The following is a 24432-nucleotide window of genomic DNA, read 5'->3' as shown; positions in this document are numbered from 1 at the left end:
ATAAATCTATTTCAAAATAAAGAATGCTATTCACAAAATAACTACAGTGTGAAAAACATCTACTGACTCCTTAATCCTAAAAACTACTAAAATTTCTAGTCATAAACTACAGTTCAATGAAACTGTTATTTGTGATAGTGAACTGACAGCAAACAGAGTCAACAACAATGTAAACTTCAATTTGTAAACACTTCTGTAGATAGACTCAATCCTCTCAAGTCTTTGCAAATCATTCAATAACACCAGTGTTTCCTTGTGCCGGTACTTTTCATGTGTTCAGAACAGGCATGATTTTCATACTGTTGTACTTTGCACTGCAAGGGAATATGTACAAGGGTCACCCCAAAAGAAATGCACTTTTTTTTTTTAATCCATCTTTCATTCTACATGTTTTAAAGTTTTACAGTGTGCAGATACATCCTTTAGAAACAATATTTTCATTTCTCCACATAATTTCCATCCCTCTCAACTGCCTTACACCATCTTGGAACCAGCGCCTGTATACCCACCCGGTAAAAATCTGGACCAACCTGTTGGAGTCACTGTTTGGCAGTGAGCACTAGGGAGTCACAATATTCAAACCTTGTTCCATGGAAAGAGTCTTTGAGTTTCCCAAAGAGATGATAGTCACATGGAGCCAGGTCAGGACTGTACGGCAGGTGTTTCAGTGTTATCCATCCGAGTTTTGTGATTGCTTCCACGGTTGTTTGACTGACATGTGGCCGTGCAGTGTCGTGCAACAGCAAAACATCCTGCTTTTGCCGATGTGGTCGAACACGACTCAGACGAGCTTAAAGTTTCTTCAGTGTCGTCACATATGCATCAGAATTTATGGTCGTTCCACTTGGTATGATGTCCACAAACAAAAGAGTCCTTCGGAATCGAAAAACATCATAGCCATAACTTTTCCAGCAGAAGGCGTGTTTGGAATTTTTTTTTTTTTCTTGGGTGAATTTGCATGATGCCACTCCATTGATTGGCTCTTTGTCTCTGGTGAAAAATGATGGAGCCATGTTTCATCACCTGTCACAATTCTTCCAAGAAATTCATCTCCACCATTCTCGTACTGTTCCAAAAGTTCGCTGCATGCCATTTTTCTTGTTTCTTTGTGAGCCACTGTCAACATTCTGGGAACCCATCTGGCACAAACCTTTTTTAATGCCAACACTTTCAGTATTCTGCAAACACTTCCTTCCCCTAAATCAACATAGCATGACAATTAGTTCACTGTGATGCATCTGTCAGCAGTCACCAATTCGTTAACTCTCTGCACATTGCCTGGAGTGTGTGCAGTACGAGGCCTGCCACTGCGAGGACAATCCTCAATATTGCCGTGCCCGGTTTCATCACGTAACCTGCTTGCCCACCGACTAACTGTGCTGTGATCGACACCAGCATCTCCATACACATTTTTCAACCTCTTGTGGATGTTCCCCACTGTCTCGTTTTCACAGCACGGGAATTCTATGACAGCATGCTGCTTCTGACAAACGTCATCTTGAAGACATGCTGTGACAGTGCCACTCACGGGAACAGGCTGAACTAAGTTCAAAAACAAGTGGGAAGGATGTATCTACACACTGTAAAACGTTCACACATCCAGAATGAAAACTGTATTTTTACAAAAATAGTGTGCATTTCTTTTGGAGTGACCCTTGTACAAAGAGCACAATATTTTTCACAAAAGAAGAGGCAAAGGATATTTCCTCTATGATTGTTAAGTTATCCAGTCAACTGTGTGTTTTATTTCTCTCTCTAGGTGAGGAACCAATAACAGAAGTGGAACCAATCCCTGAGGAAGAACTAACACAGGTAGGCCTTTAGTTTGTTTTTTTTTTTTTTTTTTTTTTTTTTTTTTTTTTTTTTTTTTTTTTTTTTTTTTTTTACAATACAACTTAATGGACAGCAATCGAAATCTGCCACTGCAAATTAGGCTTGAAGATATGTATGATAACAATCCCAAACAATAGTCTATTGTTAAATCTTAAATTGAAACTTCAGCGCATTAGTCACAGAGCAATGATTAGACAATAAGCACAAGACCATGAGTAATTCTACTCTTAACAGACAGTCTTCCTATTTTCAAATCATTTACTACTAATGTTCTCTCTCTCTCTCTCTCTCTCTCTCTCTCTCACACACACACACACATCTGCACACAGTTAGACTAACACTGCTAACAAAAATTCCTTTGCTAAATTTTAACCCTTGGTTATTCTAAAGGAAACATCATCTGTCAAAACATTTATAATACCCCAGAAGGTGAAAACATGTTTAATCTTAGTTGAAGATGAGTTTATCTTGGGTAAGACTGAAGCACACACAGCTTCTGAAGAATTTCTTATGTGCTGCTCGTTTACTGAGCAACGCTTCCAGTGATAAGTGTACATTAGCCCCAACAAAGTAACATGAAACTGCTTCTTGGTTGGCATGTTGTTGTAGTTCAGATTGTGTTACACTACCTCATGTGCTCTTATGTCACTGGTACTATGCATCAATCACTGGAGATGCATCTCCATTAACAAACTGGAAAAAAGAAATGCCTCGGAAGCGGTGTATACTTCACATGCTTGCCTTAACACAGAATTTTTGCTCTCTTGGGGAATTATCCATGTCCTTAACGATTTATTTTATTTTTTATTTTTTACTTACATGTAAAGTTCCGAGTCTGTAGGACCAAATTGAGGAGCAAATCTCCAAGGTCATGAAACATGTCAGTACACGAAATTACAACATAACAGTAATAACAGATAAAAATAAAATGTTTATGAGCCCGAAAAAGTCAGTCCATAAGTTTAAGTAAACGCAATCAACAATACAAGTTTCAGCTTACTTTTTCAAGTAACTCCTCAACAGAATAGAAGGAGTGACCCATGAGGAAACTCTTCAGTTCCGATTTGAAAGTGCGTGGATTACCGCTAAGATTTTTGAATTTGAGTGGTAGCTTACTGAAAATGGATGCAGCAGTATAATGCACACCTTTCTGCACAGGAGTTAAGGAAGTCCAGTCCAAATGTAGGTTTGATTTCCGCCGAGTATTAACTGAGTGAAAGCTGCTTATTCTTGGGAATAAGGTAATATTGTCAACAAGAAATGACAGTAAGGAATAAAAATATGGAGACGCCAATATCAAAATACCCAGACTCGTGAACAGGGGTCGACAAGAGGTTCGTGAACTTAGACCACTTATTGCCTGAACCACCCATTTCTGAGCCAAAAATATCCTTTTAGAATGGGAAGAGTTACCCCAAACTATAATACCATATGACATGAGCGAATGAAAATAAGCAAAGTAGACTAATTTTTGTGTCGAACGATCACTCACTTCTGATACCATTCAAATAGTAAAAACGGCAGTATTAAGTCTTTGAACAAGGTCCTACAATTGGGCTTTCCATGACAGTTTACTATCTATCTGAACACCTAGAAATTTGAACTGCTCAGTTTCACTAATCATATGCCCGTTCTGTGAAATTAAAACATCAGGTTTTGTTGAATTGTGTATTAGAAACTGTAAAAACTGAATCTTACTGTGATTTAGCGTTAGTTTATTTTATAGAAGCCATGAACTTATGTCATGTACTGCACTATTTGAAACCGAGTCAATGTTGCACACAACATACTTTAACTACCAAGCTAGTGTCATCAGCAAACAGAGTTACCCTTAATACTAGAGGGCATATAATTTATGTAAATAAAGAACAGGAATGGCCCCAACAATGATCCCTGCGGCACCCCCCCCCCCCCCCCCCCAACTGACCGTACTCCACACAGACCTCACATCACAGCCATTCTCAACATTGTGAATAACGACATTTTGCTATCTGTTGATAAAGTAAGAGGTGAACCAATAGTCAGCTACCCCCGTATTCTGTAATGGTCCACCTACTGGAGCAATATTTCGCAATAAATACAATCAAACACCTTAGTTTAATCAAAAAATACACCTAGTGTTCGAAACTTTTGTTTAACCCATCCAGTACCTCACAGAGAAAAGAGAATATAGCATTTTCAGTTGTTAAGTGACTTCTAAAGCTGAACTGTACATTTGACAGCAAATCGTGTGATATAAAATGATCAATTATCCTTACGTACACAGCCTTTTCAATAATTTTAAACACTGATGGCATAGAAATAGTTACAAAATTGTCTACATTATCCCTTTCTCACTTTATATAAAGCGGCTTTACTACTGAGTACTTTAATTGTTCAGGAAGCTGACCATTGCTAAGGGAAAAATTACAAATATGGCTAAGTACAGGGCTAACATGTGCAGCACAGTACTTTAATATTCTGTTAGGCACTCCATTATATCCAGGAGAGTCCTTAGTCTTCAGTGATTTAATTATTGACTCAATTTCCCCCTTGTCTGTATCATAGAGGAGAATGTTTGCTTGACAACAGCCAAAGTCAAAATTTCCTCAACAGTAAGTCTGATTACAAATAAAATAAGACTATGCAGGAAAGATCATTCTCTGGTAGTTCTAATTTTTTCTGATCATATCTCTTGTTCAGTAAAATATACTGCACATAAATTAAGAAAGAGTGTGATTAAAATAATTTGCAACTTTTGACAGATCAGCCCAGTGGAGGGGACACGATGTTGATGCCCAGGAAACACAAACTATGAGCCAGTTTACCCTCATGTGCCACCCACAGGTCAGCAGGTAGAGTGCATTGTGCTGCTACGCCGTTAGTAAACAGAATCATGTAGTGCTCAGCACCAGCTGTTTCCATGCTCAAGGGTTTTTTTTATTAGTATTGTCTCAGTAGCAGTCTCAACATTAGATCTATTATAAACATCACGTCCGAGAACACATTAGCTGACTTCAGAGTTATCAAGGGTTAGAATGGGAATTCCAATCTGCCAGACAAGGCTGTGAATATTCTGAACCAAAGTGGGGATATAATTTTAGATGTTTCAGGAGAGACAGACAGAACAGCCATTGTACACAACATTTATGAACCTATGGCGCTGAGAAATGAAATGGAGAAGGAAAGGAACGAAGATGAGAATGATGAAGCATCACCAGGCCAGTTCCTCCAGAAAACACTGACCATGAAACGTAGGTCTGACAGAATGGTAACCAAGATGGATGCATTGCAGCAGGTGGAATACACACACGTAAATGGTTATTATCAGTACAAGGGGTCCCCTAAAAAAAAGAGCTTGGTTTCCAGCATAAGTTTTTGTCTTTGAAGTTCACCACACAGAAAAGCAACATAGTGGCCTAATGATCCTAGTACCTGTGTGCCACAAAAAGCATCTCATTCAAAGACACTGCGTACCTTGACAAGACACGTTAATGTATGCCACACATTCACAGAAGGCTGGAGAGGCTGCACAGCCAAATGAACAACAAAAGCATTGATATAACTGGATGGCAGGATAATCATTCTTCATATTAGCTCAGCTTGTGGTTTCAGTACAAACTGCTACTGGTGCTCCGTTCAAGAAAGCTAGATAAGTATCATGAGGAATTTAATGTCACAGTTTTCTGCAGAATGGCTTCCAAATTTTATGCTCCAATATGTATACAAAAGCTCGAACACTACTGTCAAGGAAAGCAGAAATTTTTTCGGTGCAGAAAAATATTTCATCGGTGAAAATTGAATTTGTCATGAATACGGTTCATGGAACTTGGAATATGCAGAACTGTCAAAAGTCACAACTTATTTTAATTACACAAGAAATACATGTAAAACTTGTCTATTGTGATAACTTCATTAACTCACAGGTATTTAGTACTACTGATTTTATAACCCAGTAAACTGATTTTCCACAGGAAATGGAGATTCCAGAGAAGCTGCGACCTAGAGAACACATTGCAAAAATACTACAACTTGATTCTGAATCTGCCGAAAAAGAGCTAATGCTGAGCAAGGTAGCCGATATTATACTGCGAGATTTAAAGCGCCTCTATGATAATGCTATCAAGCCTCTTGAAACACTTTATAAATACAGAGACCTCAGCAACCGACACTTTGGAGGTAAGCAGATATTTAACATTTGTGTGCAGCTATACTACTCTCCTTTCCACAGCTAGTTGAATACAGAAATGATTTTATCATCTGCCTCAACAACTACATTCCAAAACTACTACTTCATCTCATTTATACCATCTGAGATACATATCTGTGTGTGACTGTACATTATCACTTTCTCCAAGTTACACTACACAGGTTCTGGCAGAATCAATTGTCCTCACGTGTTCCAGCACTGTATGATGCCTTTGTGTATTAACTTAATTCAGTGCCTAAAAATCTGGAGGGTGGAGGGAGATGAACATTTAACCTCATGCCAACAACACGGTTATTACAGGAGAACAAACCAGGACTGAGGAAATAAATAAACTTTTTTCCTTTTCAATCCCAGAATTTGCCTTAACAGGTTTAGATCAGGGGTCATCAAGCCTTTTCACTCAAGAGCCAATACTAACATTGTGGGGTAGCCCCTCAGGCTGCATATTATTCATTGATAACCTACATAAATTAGTATGTTATGAGCTCCCCAATACACTAACTATAGCTAAGGTGCTAAAATTTTGCCCACTACCCAACAAGTACCGATCGTTAAAAGTGGGCCCCATGCGAAACAATTTGTCTAAACTGTTTTCTGTTTCAGATTGCTGCCACCCTGTGACCCCAAAGTTTTTACAATGTAATTGTCTGACAAAGTATTGCCATATTGTCTGTGTGAGCAGGTGATTACTTGAGTAACGACAGTAATTGCACTTAGATTTAAATGTATGCTGCAATATGAGACACAATCACATATGTTTACGGAACATTTTGAATGTCATTCTTCTTCTGTTTACTGCACTGAATTACAATAGACTTAATTCATATTTGTTGCTACAATGCATTTGGAAATAAGTGTCTCTACAAAGCACATTGATGAATCCATGTTATTTGCATTTGAAAATTGTAGCATAGCAGCTTAACAGTATGAGACACATAGGCACATGAGTTGTCAGCACTGGAAGATAAAAAATAAAACATAATGTCCTCTCAACCCCAAGTGGTGGCGTCACTTGCCGCTCTGCCCCTGAGGCTAGCAGCCAATTTTACACAGCTTATGCCCCTACTCACCAATGTCCATTAAGACTGAAGAAATCTCAAAATATTGTTTTCTCTGTAAGTATTTTTGTTTGTTACTGAGCACGAAAACTACAGACTTAAGAAGTTCTTCATGTTAGCTGACATTTTTGGATTCAGCTATTAGTTGCTGGATACATATTGTTATAAATTAGGGCTGAGAACCACAGGCTACATGATTATTTGATTCAAGTCTCATGCAGTCTGCGGGCTGCTGTTTGACAACCACTGGTTTAGATGGCAGTTGAACAGGGATTTGAAGCCTCATCTTCCCAAATGTGGGGCCAGTGTCTCACCACTGTGCCACCTAGTTCAGTCACTGCCTTAACAATTCTGGGTTACAGCCACTGCACCTCAGTTTAATTGCCTATCTTCAAACCAGGATTGAGGAAATAAATAAACTTTTTTCCTTTTCAATCCCAGAATTTGCCTTAACAGGTTTAGATCAGCTCCTCATTTGGCAGTCGGAACAGAAACCAAAACATTGCTTTAAAACAAGCGTTCAGTGCATAGTGTTGTGGAATGGGGAAAAAAACCGCAAATTGGCATTCATAAGAAAATGCAACAGGAGCGTAATATGTAGGAAACTGTCCACGCAACCTGCCACTGATGATGCCTTGCAGAAAATAAAGGCGAAACGCGTATGGCACTAAAATTGTGTTTTATTCAGTTGCTGTCAGACGGTCCATAAGTAAAAATTATTAATATACTGTTAATTGCCTATGTTTTCCCGTGCATCTGATATCTATTTCTCGAAGTTTGTACAGAAAACCATACATTTGCTACATGTAAATGACAGCATGAGAGAATTCATTGCAACAAGCAGTGGTGCCATTCAAATAATAGCAGTAACTCCTAATAAGAAATAAGAAAATGTAGGAGCACAGAAATTGTAACTTGGAAATGGAAAACCCATTTAAGTATCAGAAGTAAGATTTCCTGGAATGGTCATGGTCAAAGGCCGTATCTCACAGATATTCATAAAGTCTCAAAATTAAAAGCTACAAACCAGAAGGCAGAGAAGTCTGGGAATTAAGAACAAATGGTCACTGTCAAAGACAACTGCCTGTTAGCTGATATAATGGTGGTGAGAATAACAATTTTGACTTCAGCGATTACTGACTCAGTCCATAGCCCACAGCACTGTAGAAAAATAAAGATAAGTTGGGCAGGATAAGAGTTTCAGAATGGAAACTGGGAGAGAACAAAGCAGAGAATGAAATTACACAGTACATTCCTTTCAGTACTAAACTTCTGAAACAACAGAGTCTACAAACTCAGAAACATCCTTCACAGAGGGCACAGCTTGTAGTTCAACAAAAAGCTGTCTACATATTTTACAGGCTTTAAGATGTGGCTACTACTGCACTAAGCAAAGAGTGAATACAAAGAAAAAAATTGCTACACCTGAAAAGTTACACAGTGAAAGCAATGTAAAATATTAAATGCAAGGTTAAACAAATTTAATGTGCCTATAAATGACTGAGCTGAATAATTCAAGTATCTACTGGAGCTCTCTAAATGTTCTTTGACAGCAATGACAAAGTGTTAGCAATCAGGCTTTCCTTCTCATCCCATACAGTAGGTCTCCCCTGACCTGCAGCTCTGGGTGACTTTTGCAAAATCTACCACTTTCCTAGACCTCTACAGTCCTTTTCCTTCACCCTCTTCCTTCCCCTTCAGCCCTTCTGCCTGAGCGAGGAGCCCCTGGCTCCGAAAGCATGCTTAATTATAACATTCTTTTATGTGTATGTTCTGCCACTGCTTGGTGAGTAGATTTTTTTTAAACCTATCCATGAAATTAAAGTATTAACAATGATTTATTTGGTATTATAGACAAGATGTTCTGGTAAGAGTGACATAAAACACAAATTTTTCTCAGAGTGTTTCACACATAGTAAGATGCAAGGATACAAACAATATGACGAGGAAGGAAACAAGTTGAGTGGGGACATTTGGCTTAAGGAAGTTGTAAAAGTAGAATGGATAGGTAGAATAAGTAAGGTAGGTGTAATTTCAGGGAATAATGTCAGAAAATTAATAATTCATGCTGTATTGCTGAAGGCCTTATAACACCTATTTCTTGATACTGACATTATTCAATACTGGACATGCTTAAGATGACATGCAATCTGCTTGGATCCAAGCAGGTGAGAGTAGTGCAAAACACTGGCAGACACTCTAAGTCAAATGACAATGTAAGACAAGCTGTTTTCTAATACTCTCTTTTCATTTTTCTTTCAGATCCCGAAATCTTTTCAAAACCTCTGATACTATTTATGGGTCCCTGGAGTGGAGGGAAGTCCTCTATCATCAATTATCTCTTAGACAATGAATACACAGGAACCGCACTACGAACAGGTAAGAAAAATGTCACACCAACAAGATGTGTGTTCAGCAAAAACATACATTTCAAAAAAGATATGTTTCTTCATCTTTAATCCACTACACGTTTGCACTGAATCACGTCAATGAAGAGTCTCTTCTCCATAAACTGAACCAGATTCTTTATGTTCCGTAAATCAGAATTACTCTAACATGTTATGACAGTATTTTTGTCTTTTTACTTTCAAATTTGCTGCATTGGTATCAATATTATGCAATGAACAACGGAAATTTCTAGATGCACAATATGTAAAATAAAGGAAAAGCAATCAGTCACCTACAGCAGACCGACTCCAGTGCATAGAAACATGTGACAGAAAACTAGGTAGTTACTAAGATTGCGACAAATGCTCGGCTATTATTTGGTATTCATCCTATTAGGCTACTTTTATCCTATCCAGCTGAATACTGAATATCTAGGTACTATTTGGCCAAACATCAGATACTAATGTAAGATGTGTCGTAATCAGATAACTGGTAAAATTAAAATATTTTTTTATTTCATATTATTTTTATTTTCCTTGTAATCATTAAACTAGTGTTACAAATGTTAACAAAAAGTTAGGTATCAAAATACATTTACATATTCTGCAGGCTAATTTTTTAAAATAATAAATGACTATGCATTTGAATTCTCGTAATTGAAATTCATAATTGGAAGATTATGGTGTGGAAGGAATAATTTTTCTGAATTTTTAGGCAACAGTTTACTCGTTTTCTTCTCGTAGACATTGCCAATTTCAGAGGAAAGACGCTCCAATTAAACACTACTTCTGGCGACGGCAAATATTTTGCTGCAAGATTTAGCAAACGCACAAATTTATCTTTTCTTGCTTGCCATCACACGTATTATCAAGATGTGGTATGTTGTTAATACTTAAATAAAGGTCTAGTTCAGTTGCAACTGCATTATTTTCTTTAGCTGTCCTGGTATGAGCTGTTTTCTTTTTTCTTTTTCTTTTTTCCCTGCAACCACCTCTACAAAGCAATCCATAAAAGATGAGTGAATAGTTTGGCATAGACTCTGCACTTCGATTTTCATCCCCTTGGCCTGAATAGGGGACGAATTCGCACTACTGTTGCTGCTTGTTTCATGATTCACCTTTAGGCTATCGATCAAAATATACTGCCTTGCTTTTTCTCTTTGCAGTTGACGCGTGAAAAACATTTTGAAGCATGGGCCTTAAGTGGTAGCCACCAAATAATTTTTACTTTTTGTGATGTCTTCAAATCAAACTTGCAAACCCTTATTGTATATCAAGCCTCACCTGGCTTAATTTGTGTGTCAGCTCTGACATGCTCATTTTATTGCAATATCACATTAATTTAACAACATATTTATTTAACAATAATTTCAGAAGTGCAAGTGTATCCAGAATTTGTGATTCTCATTATGTTCTCAAATGGTTGTAGTAATTTCTAAAGTTGGTCTAAAAGCTTCCATTGTGCAGCAATCACATTGGCAATATCACAATCCATGAGACAAGTGTGAAATGTCCCGTTTTTGTTCCATTAGCCTAGCAAGCATATAATGGGTGGCATTCCACTGCATTCACACATCTTGCACCAATTCATACTGATGGAGATCCAAATCTTTTAGGATGGAATGCAGTTTTTATAGTGCAGTGCCAAAACGAGTAAAATGAGTTATGATCCTCCTACCTCTTACTATCAATTGAGTCACATCTGACTGAGCCTTCAGACAACCATTAACAATTAATTGAAGAGCATGAATGAAACAATGCACTGAAGCCAACTCTGCATTACTAACAACTTTTATTATGTTTTGTCCACTATCACAAATAACGACATGAATTTTTGCCTGCTGGATGTCCCATAAACTTGCAATCTCCTGTAAACTAATCACTGTTTTCTGCTGTGTGTTGTCCCTCAAAATGGTTGATAATCAATACTACATGTCTGACATTGAATTCATGATCAATAATATGTACAGTAAAACTTAGAACACTGTTTTGATCATGCAAGCATGTCCACAAGTCGCATGTCACAGAAATATAATCAGTCTCTGAAATTAATCTTTTAATTGTCTCAACCAGCTTATAATATATTTCTGGAATTATTTTGTCTGAAAAGTAAGGGTGGCTTGGTATTTTATACTGTGGCAAAGCGCTATTAGTTAGTCTTCTAAAACTAACCCTTTCTCCTATATTTACAGCTTCATTGTCAAGTCTATCATTTTGGCAATCAAAAGATGGTATTTTTTAGCCTTGGGATCATTAATATCTCATGGTTTACATATTTCAGAACATTCTTCAAGACTCAGTTGTTTTCTTGATGTCAAAGGTTTATTTCTGTATCTTGATCCACAATTTATTGCCCCTTAGGAAGTGTGGACTGCAACTATGTTCACCACTGTGTTTATTTTTCAAATGATTTATCATTCCTGATGTAGTCGCCTGCTTTCCAGTGCTAACATGAGAAATTTTTACTTCGCACAGTTTACACACAACACTTTTTGGATTATTTTCATCATCCTTGAAGTATGTCCATCTAGGCGATTTTTTTAGAAGCCTTAATCAATTATTATTTGTCAGATCTTAGGTGATTTCACTTTTAAACAAATCAAAAGATAGAGAGTACAATGAATTGTACTTATATACTGACGATGTTTATCAATCTAAACTTGTCAAAAAAACATGCAGCGTTGTAACAACAATGCGTGCGGAACGGTGTGGTGTGGGTGGAGGTAAGCAAAATTTGAACAAACGAACGAGAAACAAATTTTCCCGTCATGCGCTGGCCAAACTTTTTTCCTAATTTTCAGCTATTCGGCTAGAAAGCCCACAGTATATTTGGTACTTGGCATGTGGCTGAATATACTATTCAGTGCAAGTCTGCTATTTGTACTAGTTTTTGAGCTCTTGGTCTTTCTCTAGTAAAAGTTCACACATTCACACACACTATCAGAAAGACACCCAAATACACACGCCCATGGCCAAGGTGAGGCGTAAAACAGAAATACTAAGACTGTTTCAATACACCATCTACATACCTTCATCTGCTTTTCCCTAATTAGTAAAATTTTTAATAATTCAAGTGTAAAAGCAGCTCTTTAAGCTCTAATACTTATGCTGTCTGCATGTCCACTATCTTCCTTGTCATAAGCAAGTGCTCTCTTGCCAGTTGTTCCCTATTCTCTATCACTCTGTATAGTTATTTTGTGGCCTTAACTATGCTAATTATAGTCACTAACTTTTGCAGCCTTTAATGGGTAGAAAATGTGTCTTCTTTGCTCTTTTTATGTCTTTGTTAGCCTTTTATCTTCTTATGTTAGTAAGCCACTGCTTAAACTACTAATGGAGTAATATTTATCTTTTCTTTTACACGTTTGTAAAGAGTGTAAGAAGAATAGCAACATCATACCACAGAATAGAATGAACAGTTCTGTTACACTGTTGTAATACTCTCTGAGGCATTAAATTAACTTTTTAGGTGCTGAACCATCACCAGCCTATTTCAACATTGTTATGTGGGGTGACCGATCAGAGGTGCTAGATGGAACGCAGCTCGCAGCCGACTGGACATTTTCTGGCTTGCAAAAGTTTGGGCAGGGTCTGCTAGATCGACTGAGAGGTCTGCGCTTACCTAACAAATTGCTCGAAAAGGTAAGCTGGGCTATTTTACTTAATACATTGCATACAGATCAAACTCAACCATGGAAGTGAGAATAATATTCATTCCAAGCATTTAGATTCATAACTTTGTGTGAACTGTATCCACAAAGGTTCTTTTATAGGTTGATGATTTACAAATGATTACAATTAATACAAGGAAAGCACTAACAACTGGAGATCCTGATTCTCCTTCATAAAATTCTTGGTGAACAGATCGGAAATCATATGTATTTATTAATGTGTTTTGCTACTGTGTAGATTTCCTATCTATACTAGCTACCAGTGATATGTTTCCAAACAAAAATCACACATGACAAGATCACTGTATTTCTGGTTATTGTGTAATATTGTCAATTTGAGCAGTTTCTTCATATACACATATAATGCTAAAGCAAAAGGTTAACTCAGTGAAACATTCCTTGTACAGGAAGTCCAGGGGAAAGGATAGGTAGAGGTAGAGGTACAGGGAGAGGGAGGAGGTTGCAAGCTTAATACATTAAGTGAAATGAGGAGACATGAGTGCCAGGATGAGAGATAAGAATATACTGTGAAGCATTCAACTGATCTCCAACTAGCAAAAATATTTGTGAGAAAACTGACATTGGAAAGAATGGAAGTATTTGTGTACTCCACCATAATATGGCAATTAGGCACAATGATAAAACTTTCCAGATCACTGTCACACTCTTGCTACTGGTACAATTGTAGCTCCGGATAGGAAATTTAGTAAAAACTTGGAATATATTTAAAATGAACTGCAGCTTTAATTTTGTCATTAGTGTTGCTATAAAGCAACTACCTTTGTTCTGGCACCAAAACATGTACCGTTATGGAAACAGTAAGAGTCAGAGCTATAATAAGACAACGCAATATCTCATCCAAGATGAAGATATGGTAAATGATTAAAACCTAACAGCTTCAAAAAAAAAAACAAATATAGTTATCCTTTGCCCCTACGGTGCCTCTCAAAACATGTGGTGTATAAACATCTTTCTTTAATCTTACTTTCAGTCTGTAAAAATCTGCATCTTTTTTGAAATACCAACAGCATTCTGAAGAGTCGGGATGCAAAATTTCTACTATTAGTGGCAGACAAGATTTCATCGACACCATTATTGCTCAAGTCAAATATTGGTAAAATCAGACCTCCACTCTTCTCGTTCCTCCGATTGTATCTCTTCGGGACTGTAACATCCTGCATTTTTCATAGCTGGGTTCATATAATGCAATCTAAGTCTTCCCCTTGTTCTCTTCTCATTTATATGACCTCTTATTGGTTTCATAAGTTAGTCCGTAGAGTGCAAAACAAGTACTACTATTATCATCTTTTATTTCACAAAGCCAGTTTTAGCACTTCCTCTCATTCGAGTAAAAGCTCCATTTAGTTAAGATATATTTCCACAAGCACATCTACTCTTTTGATTTTCCTAAATAAATCTTCTGTTATATACCTCAAATTCAGCCTTACTCCTTTTCAGCTTAAAAGTCTGTAAATCACAACTGTGAATATCAACACTCCATGCACAACATATTTAAATAAATATTTTGTTACATTCAAATCTTTTGCACTGGTACCACATAATCCTTGTTTTCTTATTGAAATCACTTTTTGCTTCAGCAATTCTACTTCTACTTCACTGTGGCTATCCATGGTGCTCTTACTATCTAATTAAGCAAAGAGATCTATCTCCTCCAGGATTACTTTTCCCTATACTGTCTTGTGCAATAAAATTTTTGAACATAAATAACACACTCAACTGTAATTTCATTAAAATGACTGATTTAACCAAAAGATTTTGAGACACATCATATAACTGATTCTATTTAAAAATGTACTGTTAGATCTGTTCACTTAGTGCAACTCATTAAAAATGTTTCAGCTCTAATCCTAATAGACTTTTTCATCAAAGTTATTTTCTGTGAATAACCATAAGTTCAATGCATAACAAATCATTAAGTTGGGGTGCCAAAGTTACTATTCATGAAAGGCACTTGCAAACGGATTGCCACAAGGGGCAGCTGAGACAACAGGGTAGTGTTCGGAATGGCCAGGCCCAGTGCTCACCTCATCTGCCATACTCATGTTGCGTGTAACGAGAGTGGAAAAAGAAGGCCTTCTAGCATACAAAGAAGGTACTGACAGATTTGTCATGTATTACCATCTATATACCTCCTCTGAGTTTACCAAATGTAGCAGAGGATGATCCTTGGGAAAGTGTCACCAAGATACTGAACTGGCAGACTAGATGTTAGATGTAAACTAAACCGAGTTACAGTTTACAAACCGGCTTTAAATGGTGACTCTATGAATATATTACAACCCCCTATTTGTCGCTCACATGTGGATTGTGAGGGTAAGATTAGAATAATACAGCACACAAAGAGGCAATCAAACAATCATTCTTCCTGTGCTCCATAAGTGGATGCAATAGGAAGAAATCCTACGAACTGGTACAATGGGACATACCCTCTGCCACGCACTTCATGGTGGTTTGCTGAGTATAGGAGCATATGTAGACATAGACCTAGACGTAGAAGTGAGATCAAGACACCATTACATCACACTAGGGTCACAGACATGCATCCCAGTTCATGGGTGAAAACCACTTCAATAGAAGGCAGAAATTGATATAATGAATGTACTCAGATCCTATCACAATAGTTTTAAAGCACAAACTCTGGTAGAAATTGTACTGTGAAGATTTTGAGAAAAGTTGAAAACAAGAGAGCCTTGCTCACTCTTGTCTACAAAGTTTCCCAGTTACAAAGGGGAAGGATACACCAACAGTGTGCTGTGGGTGATTGAAAATGTGATTGATGAAACATGTTTTGGTCTATATGTTAATGACACGTCTTCTTGCATTCATCACAGACATTGTGGGATCTGAAAATGGAACTGTGCAAGATGAGGTAAGAGACAGAGATGGCTCTAGTTGCTGAACAAGCAAGTCTCATAATTTGTCTGTCGTCCTGAAAGGACTATCACATTAACACTCCTGTCTTCCGTGATGACAATCTTCCTTTGCTCTGGACTACAGCCGAGGCTACTTGTAGTAAGAATTATTAGAGCCAAATTACACATCTTGGCTGCCAACACCCAGGATTTTAACACATTAAAAACTCCAAAACAGCCTTTCATAATGTCTCGTAAGTGTAGGACAGCTTCCACATAATCTGACCAAACTACATAATTTTGTGTGGCAGGATTAGTGGCAAAAAGAAGACTCTTACATAAATAAAATTTATACAGTATGCAATAGCCATTCCTAAAGCTCAGGAAGGAGCTACGTACTTTTTGAATTAATGTGACTACTTATTTTCTCAGCGTGCTTATGAACCTGAAAAAACAATGATGCAGTTTAATTTCACTGGAACTGATGTAATCAATGTTCACAGGTTAACATAGTGGAAATTCCAGGAATTCTAGAAATTCGTAAACAGGTAGAACGCCTGTTTCCTTTTAATGATGCGTGTCAGTGGTTTATCGATCGTGCCGACATAATATTTCTGGTATACGACCCAGCAAAGCTGGATGTGGGACCTGAGACCGAAGCGATCTTGGACCAGCTGAAAGGACGGGAGTCACAGGTAAATCAGGAACTACTATTTTTAACAAGACAACACACTAAATAAGCTTCGGTGGGCCTAGAAAACCAAACCAAATTTATATAATGTGGTAGCTATTTATTTGACACTGCTTGGTTACTAATTTATCCCAACCCAATACTGTGTGTACCAAGTTGGGTTTTAACTGCTCCAAATATTCCACAGTCATGATCATCCCTACTAACACTTCCACCCGTAGAGGTTAAATGTCATCAGGACAGTCACCAATCATCTTAGTAACACTATAAATTTTGGTTTAAACACTAATACAATTCATTTTTTTTAGTTTTACACCCCCTTTTCTTGCCTGAATGCCATCTCTAAGGGCCCTGAAGATGCCTTACCCCAACCATAATGGTCCCCTTATACATAGTCATATGTGTACCAAACACTTACAATACACACATACAAACTGTCATTGCTAAGACAGACGGTTTTGCAGACTCGAATTGTGCTCAACAAGGCAGACCAAGTGAAGCCTGAGGAACTCATGCGTGTCCAGGGGACACTTATTTGGAACATAAGTCCACTGATGTCAAGCTCAGAGCCTCCTGTTATGTATTCAACTTCATTATGGTCACTGCCTTATGAGCTGGGAGCACCTGTGCGACTATTGCAAGCACAAGAACACGCATTCCTTCAGGATATGAGGAAAGCTATCGACAGACGAGTGGAGAACAAGATTGCTAGTGCCAGACGTTTTGCAGTAAGTACAAATTAATTTAAATCACTCAAACAAGAACTCTAATTAACATGCATACAAACATACTCTCTAAAAGTTACATGGCTGCCCATGCCCCACATTCTAATATGGTGAATGAGATATGTAGTAATTGCTCTTCCACTGCCGTATATAAGATTTCCGGTGACAAATTACATCAGTACAACAGCACGATTACTGGTACAGATCTCCAAATATGTAGGAAAATTTCAGATGATAAAACAGAGCATAACAAGTAGAAAGAATTTTAAAGGGCATTACAGATTTATCACCGTCTTCTATATGCAAATATATTTATTTGTTACAAATTTTTAATGGTTTTTAGCAAAACAATATTTGTGCTACTAAAAGATAACAGCACAAGATGTGTTTATTGCAGCATCTTGAATGGGAAATCTTGACAGTCTTTTGCAAGTCCAAACAGCCTCATTTCTCAATAATTAACAGTAATGCCTGTAAACACTTAAAGGCAAGATTATACCAGCTGTTATAGGAGTAGGCATTAATGATTAATTACCTACAACAGATACGAAAACTGTTAGATGCAGCCCACAGCTATAATCCCATGGTATAATGTCAGTTAATCTGTAGATATTCTATGATTAGATTTCTAATCACTTAATTAATTTCAATAAAATTTCTAGGTTGTATCTTCTTTTTTATGCAGGTGAGAGTCCGGAACCACGCAAAAATGGTTGATTGCTACCTGACAACATATTACAATCACAAAGGGCTCTTCGGTAACCGCAAGAGGGTTAGTGACGACATCATTGAAAGGCCACAAGACTACCACATTTATGAAGGCCTCAGCACTCTGACTAATATTTCACGATACGACCTTCCCGACCCAGATGTCTACCGCGACTTCTTTCGACTGAACCCTCTCTACGACTTTCCTCTTCTATCATCCACGTGTACATACTTCCGGGGATGCCCTATAAACCGATTAGATGTTGCCATCGCATATGACCTGCCTGAGTTGGTAGGGAAGTACCACAAGGGTGTAGAAGAGGCACTCACACAACTGAATGCACGGGTCCAGAGTTGAGCTTTTCCAAGATGGTGGCAGCAGAAAGTATACAATGCCCAGGGTCCACCTTCTTAATGAGTAAGAGTAAGCTGGAAACCACTTCCAGCAGGCAATGCAAACAATATGTGATTTGTGTGGGGAAACAACAGATGACAGTGGCTGTGATCATACACTGAGCCTGTACTCAATATTAACTCTGACTATGAGCAGCATAGACTTTTTTAAAAAAAAAAATACAATTAACCAACAAAAAATTATATTCACAAATGCAAGACTGTGGCTATTACTTCTGGGACTACAATTAAAATAGTCTCAATCAAGCTTTTAGAACATAAGCATAAAAAATGAAGACACAACACCGAATATTTTTCAAAGAAGCATAATTCAGTGACAGGGTGCTATAACTTCTACTTTACACCTTAACACAGAACAGAAAGTCACCGATAAATGCAGATGTGTTAAATAAACAAAACAAATTTAATAAGAATTATAGGCATGTGTGACACTAAGGTTTTAAAAAATTCTGAGGTTTTCAGATAATTCCAGCAAATCAACAACTGAAATCCAGGAGGGAAACAATACAGCAAACTTGAATTGCTCCTCTTTATAAAGCAGACAAGTAGAAAGTGTTTGGAATTTTTGGTCATTGCATATGCTTTCAAGGAAGACAGATCAAGTGAAATTCTAGTTTGGAGCTTAATTCAGTTAGTGCAAGAATGTGAAAAAAGCCGCTAATATGTAAACTGCCACTGTCACCTGCGACATGCATAGTTCCCTAAAACGAATGAGAAATTCACTAATCCAAAATTGGCACTACAGAGACTCAGAAAGTGCACCCTGTGGCATAAGTTTGATTGCAACCAGTGAAGTGGAAGGAAGCTCTAGACATTCCACTTCAAAAAGCTTTAACTCAGCTACAGGAACATAAAAAGTTCAAATGTAGCTACCTAAAGTGAAACAGTGTCCTACAAAAAGAACATTGTGTAACTGTCCAACAATTTAAGCACTAAGTGGAGAAGTTAAAGTGTGATTATGCAGTGTCATGACTGTGTGAACTTAGGCATTTTACATAGACCTTTCACACATCTTTATCCAGAGCTGCATTTCTGCAAAAATATGCATTGCAAGAAAGAAAATGAAGACTTGTATGAGAAATTTAACTTCACGTTATTTTATAGAAGCAAAGGGAGAAAAGTTCCACAATCAAGCAATAATATGATTTTTGTATGTCATATTCCTACAATCTCTACTCAAATCACATACAGTGTGTGGTGTGATGATATTTAGGCACATGTATCCTTATACAATCCTCAGGGTATAAATGCAGGTACAGTTTAGTTTGAACAAAGCAGTAAGTTTATCTTTTTTGCTGTTAACTCTGGTTCATACATTTATGGCTTGCAGAAGCATATTTTGCTGCAGAGTGAGATAAGTAAGGTGCTGTGTACAAATGTGTTCAAAATGAAAAACAGCAACCTCTACAAATTTCATTGATTGATATAATAAAAAGGCACATCACAAGGTCCAAGCAATTCAAGTGAAAAGAAGAAACAATATGATGTGTATTTTACAATCAAGGATTAAATGTGTAAATTTTATGTGTGTATATGCAGTGCTTCAAGACATTTCCTGCACAGCCACAAACAAGTTATGTGGCAATCGCATTTCCTTGAATGTCTGTGAGTTCCCTAGAACTACCAACAGAGATTGTTCTCCAAATTGTATGTGTGAGTGAGTGTATTTTTGTTTGTAAAATTTTACTTAAGTATTCATAATAAAATCAATGTACTGTTTGTTAGTAGTGTGTTAAGCATAATTACCAACAAACAGAAACGAGCTTACGAAACAAATCTTCAAATTGCTTTTGACAGGAAGTGTATTAGTTCAATACCACCAGAAAAATGTGGGAACTTCACATTACATTGAAACCAATGACCTTATAACATATAATGATATTCTGAGGTATCCTTGCAATACAACACAACCTGTGGCACTGAGACTGCCACTCTGTATCGGATATGTGCAGCAGGATAACATATTATGCAACGAACTACATGGTGTGGAGGAAGGAAGCTATGACTTCCTCATTCACACAGCCACTATACCTATAATTTATGTTTTGTACATAACATCTACCCCACGAAGGGTACTAATCTTTCTTGCAGGTAGAGTACACTATAGATAAGGAAAAGCTTCATAACAGCCTCATTGCTCACTCTAGCATAAAAAGATCGAACACAGCACAGTGTTAACAACATGCAGCACCCAAAACTGGCTAACACAATGCTATTGCACAAGCACGGTCTGATCACTATGGTTGGCAGTGGTGAGACACAAAGTGCAAGCACACCTAACTCTTCTGATTTCTCTCACTCAGAAATAGGCACCTGAGATGCTGAGAAAAAATACACTGTATGTTATGTGTTATAGAAAGACTTTCTACAAATTGCCAGATAACCAGTCAGCCGTTGCGAGCATGTAACACTGTAACATTACAGATTTGTAGATAATGTGTAACATGAGTTGTATCTTCCTTTCTGCTTCTTTATGCTGACTGCCATCATGAAAGGGTGAGTTTTACTAGCATTTTTGTCTGATACTACATGTGCATCAGAAAGTGATGCCCTGTAAATACGGACACACACAAAAAATCAATAACAGCTGACAGTATCATTCACTGGTACAATAAAAAAAATTTACACCTAAAATGCAGATGATATTTTCTTAAAGAGTTTGTGTGTCATTTAAATAGATACAATTCTAGGGTTCCTGGCTTAATCACTCTCCCTCCATACACATTTTACAGTTTTTAATATCATCTTTGTCTGCTCCCTGAAGAGCAAAGGAAGTGTATGTGTAACAGAAATAATGAAGTCATTACACACACACACACACACACACACACACACACATATATATACAAAGAAAATCTCTCCTATACTGTCTTTTCCTTACTGAAATCCTGCACAATAATACAAAGCTTTACTTTCTTTTACCTGTAAATTCTGTATCAGAGACAAGTAATAGCAATAATATTAAAGTTCCAATGAAAAATCATGATCACCACACAAGTCATCTCCAACATTCTACCGCCAATTCAAAAGCCTCTAATACATGAGATAGCAATTTTTTTCCCTTTGCTTGTCTTCTGATCCCATATGTCATAAAATTAATGTTACACATCTTAAATGCTTATTTACATAGACGTTTCTTTGCATACAGAGGTATATATACAGAAACAGTCAAAGAGTTTCAAGGCATATAATGTGGACTGTCTGTACATTCCAGAATCTTGCAATCTAGACTATTCGCATCCAATACTGCCTAAGGCATCTGCTAGCAATGAGATATTGTGGCACACTGCTACTACTGGGGAATTCTATCGCAGCTTAGTTGGTAGTTTTCCTATGCACTTCACTACAATATTTTAAACGACATATCACTTTTAGCTATTACATTTCTATTTCACTGTCACAATTTTAGAATTTGTGCCATTTTCAAGCATAAGATTTCATTTCATTTCATGTTTTGTCATACAAATATGTTAAAAATAACACTGTTGTGGGCATTATAAGACACGCATATACAGTAAAACTTCGTTTATACGTTTTTGAATGGACCTACAGAAAAAAAAAACTTGTAAGTGTGAAAAATGTATATATGAAATACAGCACCATACTATAAAATGAATTGGTAAACACAAATGAAGAGTCCAGGGGGAAAACCTGATAAGTCACAATTCTTATTTTTTTCAGGAGAGTAAATTTAAAGTTTCAAGAGTCATAAAATTTTAGTTTTTCAAGTTATATTCTTCATTTTTGTTTTAGAGCTTAATATATCTTTCAGAGAAAGAGTACTGCTGAAATTATACACATCTGAATAGGATTTACAATAATATGATGCATTTTTATTACAAAGGCAGGTAATACAGAGGAAAAATATGACAAGTCCATAACATATTGCAGGTAACTACAAGATTTTAAATTCATGTTACAACAAATTATCTCATATAATCATTTAATAATCTTCTATAAAAGGTCCTGTGCTTTTCCGATGGTGGATTAATGCAAAAGACAATCAAAATACAGTTGTACTTCAGTACGGCAAAATCTTTTCAAGTCTTGTAAATCTCTGTATTTCTCAGCAGATATTTTAAGATCACCTGCAAAAAATCAGAATCCCTCAATTTAAATAGCTATATGCCTAATACTAAAAAAATACTTATTTCAATAAATAAATAAAACTTTCAAATCATATTGCTGTAAAAGAATTACTATACCTTCATATTTAGCAGAGGGTAGGCTGAACTCACCTTCTTTCAGGCTGGAATCTTGCCCTTTCTTTCCACGAAGAAGTAATGAAGCTTGCTCATATGCTTCACTGTAGCTTCCTCTATACCGAACCGGTGCTGCATGGTGTTGTGTGACTTCCAATTCTCTTATTGGCCTGGATTGGAAAGGAAGTTTCTTCTTGTACATTGTATTATCCAGATTTGATTATCTCTCGTTGCTCCTCAACATCAATGATAACAAAAGGCGAAGAGTGTACACTAAACACCAGTCCTTTGGAATTTGACATTCCTGAGTTTGGTCTATCATACCAATATTTTTGTCACATTTGAGGTACGAATGACCTCTTATGGGGAATGTCATCATAACATAGTCCAATCGTTTTTCTGTATGGAGCAGATGGTGAAGGAATCTGAACACAGTGGCATTCTTGTTTCGCCCTCCGCAGGAGTCACAGAAGATCTCCAGATGTCTGACTTCTGGATTTAGAAAATTGTGCACAAAATGATGAAGGAATGATGAAACTTTGTCTGCTCCTTTTCAGCCTGTGCTCTCTGGATACATGTAAAAATAGCTGTCCCCTGTTGCCAAAACATGAACATTGAATATAAATACAGAAAGCTGTCACTTATAATAAACTTCATTTGTCTTTATATTTGGACAAGGAAAGTTTTTGCTATAGTCCATCGTAATTGGAACCTTTGATGGATTTTTTTGACATTCCATCTTTGCCTTTCTTTCCTGTCATAGAACACTTTGTTTTCTGAGATGCAATTCATGGACTATTTCACTGGATCGAAGTTCGGAATGAAGCCTTACTTTATTTTCACCAGATGATGTTAAAATCAGTTCCTTCTCCAAACTTTTCTTCTTGGCTAGATACTCATCGCAGGAGCCACAAGTATCAGATCGTGGATATCCAAAACTTATATTGAAATCTGAATTGAATATAGTGTGGTATGTTTCATACGGCACGTTCTGATCCTGAAACTTCTCCTTGAGCATCTGGAACATTTTTTTTAATATTCAAAGACTCTGGTAGGTAAATTTTTTCTGACTTCGTCAAGCTGTAGTGGCTATGGGGCCTTTAAATGATTTAATGTGTGGGCTTATTACTGCACGTGTTTCATCATTCAAAGCCTGTGGGCTGGATCTGCGTTTCCCTCGGCAGTCTTGTAGAGGTTGGTCTCCAGAGTTAGGTTTCTTCAGTAAATAATCTACCTTGCCCTTCTTTATTCCATGTAATGACATAAATGCTTGCTTGCAAACATGTACTTCTTCGATACTTCCATTAATGGTAATACAAACACTGAATTTATATGATGCATCACGAAACTTTGCTTCCTGCTCTTCTCTTCTAAGACACCTGCGCTGTACAGGGACCACCGCGATTAAACCACTTGAACAGAGGTTTATTTCATCATGATTTTGAAAGTGGTTCATGTTGTTAATAATATTTTCATCACTGACAATACCATGACAATTGTTTTTGCACTTACATGGTTCTCCTGTTTCACGTGACGGCAATCTTAAAACGTTTGGAGGCATCTCTAATGCGGCCATACTTCTTCCTTTTCTTTGTCGGCTTCTTTGATGACATTCTACAGTTTTCTTTGCAAGTAGATGAGTCACTGTCTTCTTTATTCATTTTACACTGACAGAATACAA

The 24432-nt window shown here is 37.1% G+C and overlaps 2 protein-coding genes across 4 annotated transcripts in view; one reads left to right on the top strand and one right to left on the bottom strand.

The window, feature by feature from the left end:
- The window catches only part of LOC124621977 (uncharacterized abhydrolase domain-containing protein DDB_G0269086), a 77541-nt gene extending 57268 nt beyond the window's left edge, over positions 1 to 20273 (top strand). For both annotated transcript variants that reach the window (XM_047147513.1, XM_047147512.1), the window contains 7 exons: positions 1760 to 1812; positions 5787 to 5991; positions 9343 to 9459; positions 12937 to 13109; positions 16515 to 16706; positions 17167 to 17430; positions 18113 to 20273. In XM_047147513.1, the coding sequence (XP_047003469.1) occupies positions 1760 to 1812; positions 5787 to 5991; positions 9343 to 9459; positions 12937 to 13109; positions 16515 to 16706; positions 17167 to 17430; positions 18113 to 18493 (1385 nt within the window). In that variant the 3' untranslated portion in view covers positions 18494 to 20273. The remainder of the gene's footprint in view (positions 1 to 1759; positions 1813 to 5786; positions 5992 to 9342; positions 9460 to 12936; positions 13110 to 16514; positions 16707 to 17166; positions 17431 to 18112) is intronic.
- Positions 1 to 24432, bottom strand: part of LOC124621978 (putative protein FAM10A4) — a 188701-nt gene that overhangs the window by 115132 nt on the left and 49137 nt on the right. The gene's annotated exons all lie outside the window — the stretch shown is intronic.

Source organism: Schistocerca americana, chromosome 7 (genome assembly GCF_021461395.2).
Source record: "Schistocerca americana isolate TAMUIC-IGC-003095 chromosome 7, iqSchAmer2.1, whole genome shotgun sequence".
NCBI lineage: Eukaryota > Metazoa > Arthropoda > Insecta > Orthoptera > Acrididae > Schistocerca > Schistocerca americana.
This window is presented reverse-complemented; position numbering and strand designations above follow the sequence as displayed.